General features: G+C 32.4%; 1 protein-coding gene across 1 annotated transcript; it reads left to right on the forward strand.

Moving 5' to 3' along the window:
• Positions 1–279: 279 nt before the first annotated feature.
• Positions 280–6530, forward strand: LOC132299316 (sm-like protein LSM7). The gene is made up of 6 exons (XM_059795847.1): positions 280–536; positions 850–927; positions 1558–1639; positions 4608–4679; positions 5439–5491; positions 6158–6530. The coding sequence occupies exons 2-6, from the start codon at positions 925–927 to the stop codon at positions 6245–6247; spliced, it is 300 nt and encodes a 99-aa protein (XP_059651830.1). The 5' UTR covers positions 280–536; positions 850–924; the 3' UTR covers positions 6248–6530.
• Positions 6531–11057: the final 4527 nt, after the last annotated feature.

Consider the following 11057-nt stretch of genomic DNA (forward strand, 5'->3'; position numbering starts at 1 on the left):
AAAAAATGGTGGTTGATAGTTTTGAAAAATTGTTTTAAAAAATTTGAATTAAAAATGATATATTTTCAGAAAAAAAAATTATAATATTTTTAATTATTAAAAATTATTTTTAAAGAACTGAACGATACATGCCCTAAATCATATGGTATGAACAAAGAGGAATGGACAGAAAAGGGAGAGAGGGGGAAGTGGGCCTTTGTTCATTCATTCCACAAAAACTGTTCACATAATCACATCGCATACAATGTGAACAAAGAGGAGAGAGGGAAGGGAAAGGAAAGGAAAGGGGGGAAATGGGCCTTTCTCTCTGATTCTTTCATTCCACAAAATTGCTCCATAGGCCCATAAGTTATCCATCCAAAGGCCCACCAAACTTCTGCTTCTCCGAAAAGGAAGTTCCTCACGAACGTACACAAGACCACCATATATATACGCACAGTTCGTGTCTGCGTAACAAAGTGAACCGAGAAGAGAGACAGAACGCAGGGCACACTTCTCTGCTCCTCTTTTTGCATACCCATTGAAACTTCACTACGGTAAGCTCGCACTCTCGCCCTCTCTATATACGCACAAACACATATGTATGTATGTATGTATATATATATAATTATATATGTATATATTAATTTTGTTCTCATTTTTTCTTTATGCTTTAAAAATGTTGAAATTGTATATCAGACAAGTATTCTTTGATTTATTTGATCCTATCATTTATTTTTCATGCATTCCATACATGTGCAAGTCTATATATTTGTTGTTCCAGGGTTTATTAGGTTTTAGGGTTTATTGGGTTTTAGGGTTTACTGATTAAGGCATCTCAAGAAAGGCTTGTGTGTTTTTTGTTTGAAGGTTGTCAGGTTTGTACTTCGGCAATTTGTGATTTCTCTCTCAAAGGACTGAAAAGAAGCTTTCGGACTCCACAGAATGGTATCCCTCTCTCTCTCTAGGTTGCAGTCTTGTGTTCCACTTACCCAGGAAAAAGACTCTCACTTTACACACAGAATTCACACAAAAGAAAAAAATTTGAAAAGGAAAACATAGTGCCTGTTTGAACGAATTTTTTTAGGACCCTTATTATTATTAATAATTTAATTTAATTTAATTTGTTTCTGTGTTCGTATATAAAATTTACTGAAAAGTCAGGTATAAGCTTGATGACAAAAAAGTCAATTAACGATAGATCACAAAACAATAAACAGAGAAATTTTTAAATACTGCATCTGATGGAGGCTTGTTTTTCGACTTAAAGTGTGTATTGTATAACAGTATGGCCAAGTTCACAATCACCATTGCCGCCAACCATACCATTACTTCTACTGGTGCTATTGCTAAAAAGCCTAAAACCACACAACCACATTCAACTGCAAACCATCACCGCAACCTCCACTTCAAATGCACAATTGCACCATAGGTACCGTTGACAGCTTACCGCAATCTCCACTGACAAACCAATTGCAAATAACAAACAAAAAACTTTGAAATGTAGGCAAAAAATACCTCTGGTTTATTTTAATTTTTGTGTTTTTTTACATGGTGTGCCATGTGCCCATGTTTCAGTCAGGCAGGAAAGAAACAGTATTGGATTTGGCAAAATTTGTTGACAAGGGTGTACAAGTCAAGCTTACTGGTGGAAGACAAGGTTAGTGCTATTCCATATGTTGTTATCACACTTCTGATAAAAAGTTCCAATTTGTTATTTTAGTGCTTATGGAAATATGCTATTTGTGTGTTTGTAAAGTAATTTTGTTCAGATGCAATGCAATATGTGTACGTTTCTGTATACACAGGTCAAGTACCCATATACATAAGGTAATGTCATATATATTCACTGATACAAATAAGAGTTCCAAATTTAAGTCGTTCAAGGTCTAGGGTACGTTTGATTACAAGAATAGGATGGAATATCCACTATAGTACTTCATTCCTTTTTCGCTTTTAGGTACATCAAAAGAAAGTTGAAAGTTCATTCCTTTAGAATGGCCTTCAGATAAAAACTTGGAATGCTCATTCATCTCTACAAAGTTTGTAGCAGGCATTCCTGTAAATCATTGAATTACCATAAAAACAATGATGATGGATCTACTCCACAAATAAAAGTCTTGTATAACTCCGTTTCTTTTCTTTTTATTTTTAATTATTAATCTTGCCGATACAGTCTTCGATTCAAGCTCAGTGGGTTTGGTTAACTTAGTATTGGATTGGGTTGTTAGCATATTTTATCACATATTCTCCTTGACCCAAGCTTGATCCTATTTACTGAATGGTCCAAATCCAACCATACATCTAAGATAAAATTATCTTATTAAAAGTTTTAAATTTTAAAAATAAAAATTACTACATAATTACAATAATTATAAATGTATTATTATAATATAATCACATCATAGTAATGACATCAAATCCTAATATTAGTTAAAGTTAATGCATAAAGGCAAAATATATAGTTAATGGGGACATAATAATAAAAAAGTAATATATGTTAATAGATATAATTTTCATGGCTCGTTTTAGGCAGGTCAAGATGAAGTTGATTCATTTATAAATAGATTGAGGTAGGGCAACCCAAAATGAACCTATTTAAATAAATATTTTAAAAAATCCAACCCAATTCTTTTAACTTCAAGATGGACCAGATCTAAGTGGTTTTATGGCTCGAGACAGAACTACTACCCCTCTTCCTAGGTGAGTTCCAGGTTTTCCTTTCTCTTCTCATTATCTCTCATATGAAAAATTCTATTGGTTTGTGATCTGCCTTTCTTAGTCACTTCTCTTCATCGAATTCCCATTTCTCTCTCCACCCTCTCTCTGTCTCTGTCTCTGTCTCTGTGATATATCTATTCATCCCTTGGATTTGTTCAGTTTTTCTTCACTAAGACTCTGATATAGGCAGGAGTGTTTTGGATAGTTGAGTTAAACTACATTTGATTTTAGCATTTAAGCTTATCTAACCAAACATCTGATGACAAGTGGCTATATCACTCAAGTTATATACTTACCATTACACTACATGCTTGAGTGAGCTGAGCTTGGGCTGTTCAAGCATGAATTGTTTATTCAATAAGCCTAAAACTAAAGCTTAAGCTTGGCTTGTTTATTATACAAATGAGCTCATATCTTATTAACAAAGCAAGTGCAAGTTGTTCATGAACTGTTTGGTCTATTTGCCGCCTATCTTAGATTATAAGCTCAAGTCGGGCTAAAATTGTCTCTTAGTACTAGGTTTGGCAATATTAATATTGGTGATGGTGTATGGGTTAAGAGGAATTTCTTAGACAGCCTTATGTTTGTTAATGATCAAAATAATACTGTTATTGTATTAGTCAATTTTGGAGATGATATTGTATTCTTTATAAACCATCAAAATGGTATTGCCTACTGAAATGGCTTATCTGAACTATGATTTAATGGACTGTACCTAATGTAAGTCTCCGTTACTTGAGGGTGTTGGACCTGCAGATTGGCTATTATTTTTAAAAATTGTTGTTCTCGGACTTGTATCAATGTTCTCATTCTTGATAGGTTGATATTTTTCATACCAATCAGCGTTCTTTGAACAATCATTTCCATTGAAATATTTTCGTTGTCAACGGATCATTCTCGGACTAAGACCTGTTCTATCTCGAACTCAGTCTACCTATCGAAAATTTGAAATAAAATATCAGAATAATGAATAAATGAGCATTAAAGTTTGTAATGTGTATTATCTTTTTTATTCAAATTGTTCTTTATTATTTGATTCATAATACCATTCAACTGAGGATGATCGTGCGATTGTTTAAGATGCATCGTATTTAGTTCAAATTCATTTTTTTGTATCTATGAACTTGATTTTAAATCTGATTAGATCTGTATTTAATTCGATTTGTTCACAGCCTTGCGGAGTATTTATGTCAATTTTGTCTAAATGTATGTTACTACTTCGTTAAGAAGATGCTGATATGCTTGTGGCCAAATCCTTACTATTTCTAAAATTTTATTTTAAAGGCGTAACATATAGTCATTTTGGGAAGTTCGGGAGAGTGGTTGAATAATAATTTACTTAACCATTAACCCTGACAGGTTCCTTTGCTATTGAAATGGTTTGGTGCCTGACAGTAACTTTTGGTATTGAAATACATGGTGCATGAACTCTTCTAGCCAATTTCACTGGATGCAATGTATTGAATTTTGAGGTGTTGTTTGAACTTTGAACTGCACCTAAGGAATGGTCTTCTTTGACCACTGGGTTTTTCGAATTTGTTGGGCTAGTGATCTGTTAAACTAAATATCTACTTTTGGATATGCTTTTTATGGACTGCATAACATGGCATGGTAAGAAATATCTGGGCTGTTTAAAATCCCAAGAATGAGGTCAGCTGAGCACACATGATTATGTGTTGGCTTATGCTTTGTGCTATCACTTATTTTCGGTTTAAATCTGCATAGGACATAACGCAGAAAGTGATATTTTTCCAACTAAATAACCTTTTTAGTAAGCCAATAATGAATTATTTCCTGTTTTATCATTATTTAGCTTTTAGCATTGCACTCATGATGTTGGATTACACATCTTGGTTGTGGATTGAAATGAAATACTATTTAAAACTTGGTTGTCTTTTGTGTTTCAGTAACAGGGACTTTGAAAGGATATGATCAGTTGCTGAACCTTGTCTTAGATGAAGCTATAGAGTTCCTAAGGGGTACTCACTTCGCCTCACACTTTTTACCTGCAAATGTCTCTGTCTGTGCCATTTTGTATGCATGTTTTTAAACTCTAATTTGTTAATTGTTTTTTGGTTATTAAAGACCTTTGGGTAGTTAATATCCCATGTTCACTGGAAGATATGGAGAAATGTCACCAGTACTCAGTTTTGCACAATTTACATTCTTTTGATAATCAATTTTTTCTCTTATTCTTTTTCCTTCTAGAAAAAATCATACAAAGTTGTCAAATTTTCCATGTTGGCCTTGCATACGTGCATGTCTTTCAGTCTTTGTAGACAATGATGTAGGGAGTTAATTCCTTATTTGAGTATGAGGATGATAGACTTGAAGACTAGTCATGTATCGTGCCCTTTGTTGGATCTAGTTGGTGGGTGGTGAGTATATAGAAGTGCCTTTATGTTACATGCATATAAAATATGTGTCTCATGCTTTGAAACTCACCATGGTTTTGATAATTTTGTGAAACTTGCACCTTTGGGTTTCATTACAACACATAAAAGAAGCTCTGAATCTCTGATGCACAGTTTTGGGTCCAGATCCTTCTTAAGTTTTTCGCTTCAGAGGCACATGCCTTGCTTTTGTGAAAACGACGCATATCATCCCCAAAAGGAACTAATCTCAACATTATCATTTTTGTCTTGTTCATAATTTTTCATGCTTGTTTTTGCATAAATTAATTCATTTCTGATGGAGTGCTTGAAAATTGAATTCAATTATTGTCCTTGAGCTGGCAGATGCTGATGATCCTCTGAAGACTACTGACCAGACAAGGAGCCTTGGCTTGATAGTATGTTCCTCTTGCAATATATATATACACACATGTAGTATATTTGCACATCCCAAGTAAAAAACTTGTATGGACCAACGGTGCTTTAAACTAACGTAACAATTTTCATTTGGTGTGCTAAATCATCTTGACTAGATATTTGGAAAACCATTAAGGGACAAACCCAATGCACGAGACTTCCGCCATTGCAGGGTCTCTCTCTCACAAGCACACACACAGTATAACTATTTTGTTATGAATAGTAAACAAATTTTTTTTTTTTTCCCAGTTGGAACTCACACACACTGCCTCCACGGAGGTTCGAACCCCTGACCTTCCTTTGGGAAGTAGGAGCCTTGTACCGTTAGGCCACAAGCCTGTTGGTAATAGTAAACAATTAGTTGGCATATAATACTTTGTTGGGTTTTTCATAACCTTCAGCTGATAGCTGATGGATAGAAGGTTGTATTAGAAATTAATGCCTTGAGTCTGTTAAATATTTTCTTTTAAGAATCATGATCTTGCCTAAACCTAAGTCAAAATTATCAATTGGAAATGAAATGTTTTTGAACCACCTTTTTTCACCGTAATAATATGGTGAGATAGATCATAAATGTGCTAGCAAAAAGTCTGATATCTTGAAGATCTTTTACTTGCATCTTTTAGTAATGTGTTCTTCTACTGCAGGTTTGTAGAGGAACGGCAGTAATGCTGGTGTCACCAACTGATGGCACAGATGAAATTGCCAATCCTTTTATCCAGCCTGATGGGGCCTAGATGCGGTTAAATCAATATGCACATCTCCTTTGTTTCCCTTCGTAGTTTCTGAAAGCCACCCGACTTAACTTAATGGTGGAGATTGTAGAAAATGTGGATTAAATCAATGTTGTCTGCTTAAATTCCATTATCTGCTTAAATTGCCATCTCATATGGTGCATATGTTTGAACTGGTTTGCTTCTTCTCCCTATCATCTTAGATGTTCCTTGAAAATTAGCTTTTGTACACGGGATATAATTTCCTATAAATTAGCACTAGGATATGTTTGTGAGTTTCCTTATATATCTAACACTCTTGCATTTTTCCCCCCCTAACATTGTTGCACTTCTTAAGAGGGAAACAATGAAGATTTATTTTTATTTTTATTTTCTATTATTTCAAGTAATTTATCCAAAAAAAAAAAAAATTTTGAAAAGAGAGGTTATCATGCAAAATCTGTAGCCCAAATTCTACTTCACCTAAGACCCTGGGTACCCCAAAGGGAAAAAAGTTTATCATGTGTGTTAATTATAGATTCCAGATTCATGCTTTGAGATTCCATTAGAATCCAAGTCTAGTTTCCTCAGAGGATCAGGGTTTGTGTATATGCTTTGCTTTGGTGCAGCTTAATGCACTCGATTGATGAAATCGTAACAAAACCAGGGTAGCTGAAATATAAAAATATGTCTTTGCTGTTTCTACTGGGTAGTGTGGTGGGCCCTAGTGGAGTTGGTTGAAAATTAAGTCGGGGCAGCGAGATTGGGTGGTGATGGAGGTTGAACTGTTGGTTCTTTTTTTTGGGAATGCCCTGCATAGCAGATGGATTGTAATTGACATTTGATGTTAATAGAATCTTGTTTTAAATGTATTTATATATATACTGTAAATTATGGATATTGATGAATTCATGAGATGAGTTGAAGTGTTACGTGATTATATAAGTTGATTTATGTATCTGATTGGCCTTCGTGTATTGGTAAAATAAATTAGGTGCAAATTATATTATTATTTATATCTTAATTCGGTAATATAAGATAGATTATCTACTTGCAAAGAATTAAAATAGATCACGATGACTTGATAAATTGCAATAGCCACTCTGAAGTATGAGAGAATTATGGACCCTTGCATTGGTTTGGTATTTACTTTGATTTATTGAGTAGACATAAGAATTCATAAACGGGTAGGTATTGAATCATTGACTTCTGAACACGTTCTCAGTAGTACATTTACGCGGACATTTAATTTTCGTTAATTAGTTTAATCACGATAAAATCAAGCTATTGATATTTTGATTATGTGATTAAATAAGAATAATCAAGGTATAAAATTAAGGATAATTGGTTTAAGAAATGATGACATATTATTTATCATTTGCCAATTTGCCAATTAGGGTAGGGTAATTTTTTTGTGAATAAACAGTACTTACCATGGTGGTAAAAAATTATACTTGCTTTTATACAGAATTTTTGTGTATGTGTATGTGTATATATATATATATATACACTGTTCAAATATACTCTTCTTTCTTCCCTTATTTCTTGTTCCCTCTCTTCTTCATTTCATCAACCCATTTGAAATAAAATTGAAATCCCGCCACTTAGCCACCCTTCTTTTCTCCCAAAATATCAATCAACCCAGTTTAGAATTTGATTTCTTTCAAATAGATTTTAATTTCTTTCCAAATAGAACCAGGAAGCAGGCTTTATTTTGAAATAGAATAAGCGATTTTATCTCCAAATTGATGGTCAAATCAGACGTCTCCAAATCGAAGCAAGATGTACGATTTCTTTATTTCTTGTATCCCAAATTATCCAAATTGAAGCAAGATGTATGATTTATTTGTTTCTGCCATTCTTAATAAGAGAATTTCCTTTAAAATAAAATCTGAAAATTATAATTGTATCCCAAATTATCCTCATTTGCTGCATCACAACAATTTCTCAACTTTTTCGTAACATGTATTCCAACATATTTGTAAAGTGGTGCATCATAGCTTTTTCCTAAGGTACATCTCAACATTTTCGTACAAATATCCCAACTTATTTATAAGGTGAATTCCAACATTTTCCTAAAGTGCATTCCAACATTTTCCTGAGGTGCATCTCAACATTTTAATTGCCGGTGTACCATTTAAAATTGTACTATTTCCTTCTTCTTCTTATTCGCCCCAAACCGCTATTCTTCGTTTCTTTTTCTTCGCCTCACCTCCGTTTTGGTGCATCCCGACATTTCCCTAAGGTGCATCCCAACTTTTCCAACCTAGCCTCGAACCTTCTTCCCTTCTTCTTCGTTTTCCCTTCCCTTCTTCTTCATCTTCGTTTATTCGAAATTCAAACCATAACCCTTAGACCTTCCTTCTTCCCTTCTTCTCTACCTCATACTTTCCTTCTTTCCTTTTTCTTTTTTGCCTCAGACCTTCGATCTTTACTTCTTCTTCTTTGCTTTAAACCGCCATTCTTCACTTTTTCTTCTTCGCCTCACCACTCTTTTTTACTTCTTTTTTTCCGTGTCAAACTGCCATTGATATTATTTCTTTCGTAGCTTTTAGAGAGAAAAGGGAGACAGCCGTGCATAACTTATTTTAAAAATAGTATTTAAAGTTTATATATATATGAACTACAATATTTAAAAGGGTGATAAAAAATTAATTACCCAATTTTTTAAATTGATGTGACACATTCTAAGCCACTTATTTTAAATGGTAAAAATGATTGCACTATATAACTGGCGGTGATCCTGATCAGCTAATTAGGCAAATTAACAGCCTTTCTCAAATTGGAATCTAGTCATATTTATATAATAGTATTAATAAATTGATTGATGGGAACTTTTGAGCCATGAGATGATTGGGCGAAGTTGTTCCCTCACTCATAGGGAGATTCAAATCAGTAAGTGTAGAACTAGTGTGAAAAATGTCGGGACTAACAGCACACTCATGTTTGAATGGGAGTTCTAAATACACTCTAAACTTGGTTTCATATAAATAGTCGATTATAACCTTTTTAGGGTTATATGTGAAATGGAATTTTAAAGGCTAGTCTTTTCTTTGTATTCTAGAAAGAGAAATAGTGTAAGAATTCTGTCTCTCAATGTAACCTCACTCAAGTTGCCAATGGAGGCTCCCACGTAATAAATAAAAAAAAAATCCTTTAACTTTCTCACATTTGAAAAAATACCCTCTAACTATCATTTTAATAAATATAGCTTATTTTGTACTTAAAAAAATGAAACAATGTGCTACTAAATGACATGTTAATGTTATATTATTGGAAAGGTTATATGTGAAATGGAATTTTAAAGGCTAGTCTTTTCTTTGTATTCTGTAAAGAGAAATTGTGTAAAAATTGCGTCTCTCGTTGTAACCTCATTCAAGTTGCCAATGGAGGCTCCCACGTAATAAATATAAAAAAAAATCCTTTAACTTTCTCACATTTGAAAAAATACCCTCAATTGTCATTTTAATAATATAGCTTATTTTGTACTTAAAAAAATGAAATAATGTGCAACTAAATGACATGTTAATGTTATATTATTTGAATAAGTGTAGAAAATATCCATAAAATATATTCCGCGTAATATTTTTATCCCTATTTAAAAAAGTGTGCAAAAAACACTCATAATCTATTCATCTTGTGCAAAAATACCCTATCTGACATAAATTAGTATTGTAATATCGGTTTTGCTGTTTTACTCTTCAAAAAATGCCCAAGGGGATATATGCTACTAATCTCATAGTATAGGGATGTTATGTGTTTATTACCTTAAATATATATATATATATATATATATATATATATATATATATATATATTTTAAACTTTGAGAATTTGTAGAACAAGGATTTGAATTTTTTGAGATTCCAGTTTACTCTTTTCTACTAAATTTTTTTCTTCATTATTATTATTTTTTTGTACCAACATTGTTAAAAATAAATAAAAAAATCCCAATATTAATGTGCACTGGTTTTCAAAGTTTGGAAAAAAATTTGTTTTCTATAGTTTGAACTTTATTTATGTATTTTATTTTTTATTTTTATCTTCACTTGTCCATTGCCGGCGGCTTCCAATAGTGTCATTTTTCGTCATTTTATAAATTTATTATTTTTTATATATTTTATAAAATGGGTTGGTAAGAGTAATTTAGTCAATTTATAATTTAAATTTTTTAAAGGGACCTATTTGCATCAGATTGAAAATTTAGGGGTATTTTTTGCATGAGAGGGACATCTCTAATAGTGTCCTTTTCGGTCATTTTACAAAATTATTATTTTTTATATATTTTATAAAATAGTTCTATAAGGTTAATTTTATCAACTTAAGGTTTAAATTTGTGAGATGAACCTATTTGTACCAAATTTAAACTTTAGAAGTTTGTTTGTCTTTTTTTTTTTTTTTTTTTCATGTGAGAGGTATGGTATGATTTGTAATCATACTTTAGGGTATTTTCTTTCCTTGACCCTATATTATTACCAACTTGCACTTTTTTGTGGATATTAATATTAGTCAATTAGATTAATTTTCAAGGTCTGAATAAGAGTTAATTTTGGAAATTTTTTTATTCAAAAATCATTTTTTCAATTCAAAATTTTAAAGTCATGAATAGGAAATCTTTTGAATTTAAGGAGTTATTTGTAAATGCAGTTTGCATTTTGCCAATTTTTTTATGGGAGCCTATATTCACACTCATCTTTTAGTCAAATGCCACTCAACTTTTAAAATGAACTGACATAAATGTCTCTAATTTATACACACAGTAGTAATTAGAACAGTGAAGTATTAGAGGTATGTTTGTAATTTTGTTAGAAAAAGACAAGAGAAGGAGTGCAAT

The sequence above is a fragment of the Cornus florida genome, unplaced genomic scaffold (assembly GCF_030987335.1).
Source record: "Cornus florida cultivar Cherokee Brave unplaced genomic scaffold, ASM3098733v1 CherokeeBrave_3.0.0_Hap2_Chr03, whole genome shotgun sequence".
NCBI lineage: Eukaryota > Viridiplantae > Streptophyta > Magnoliopsida > Cornales > Cornaceae > Cornus > Cornus florida.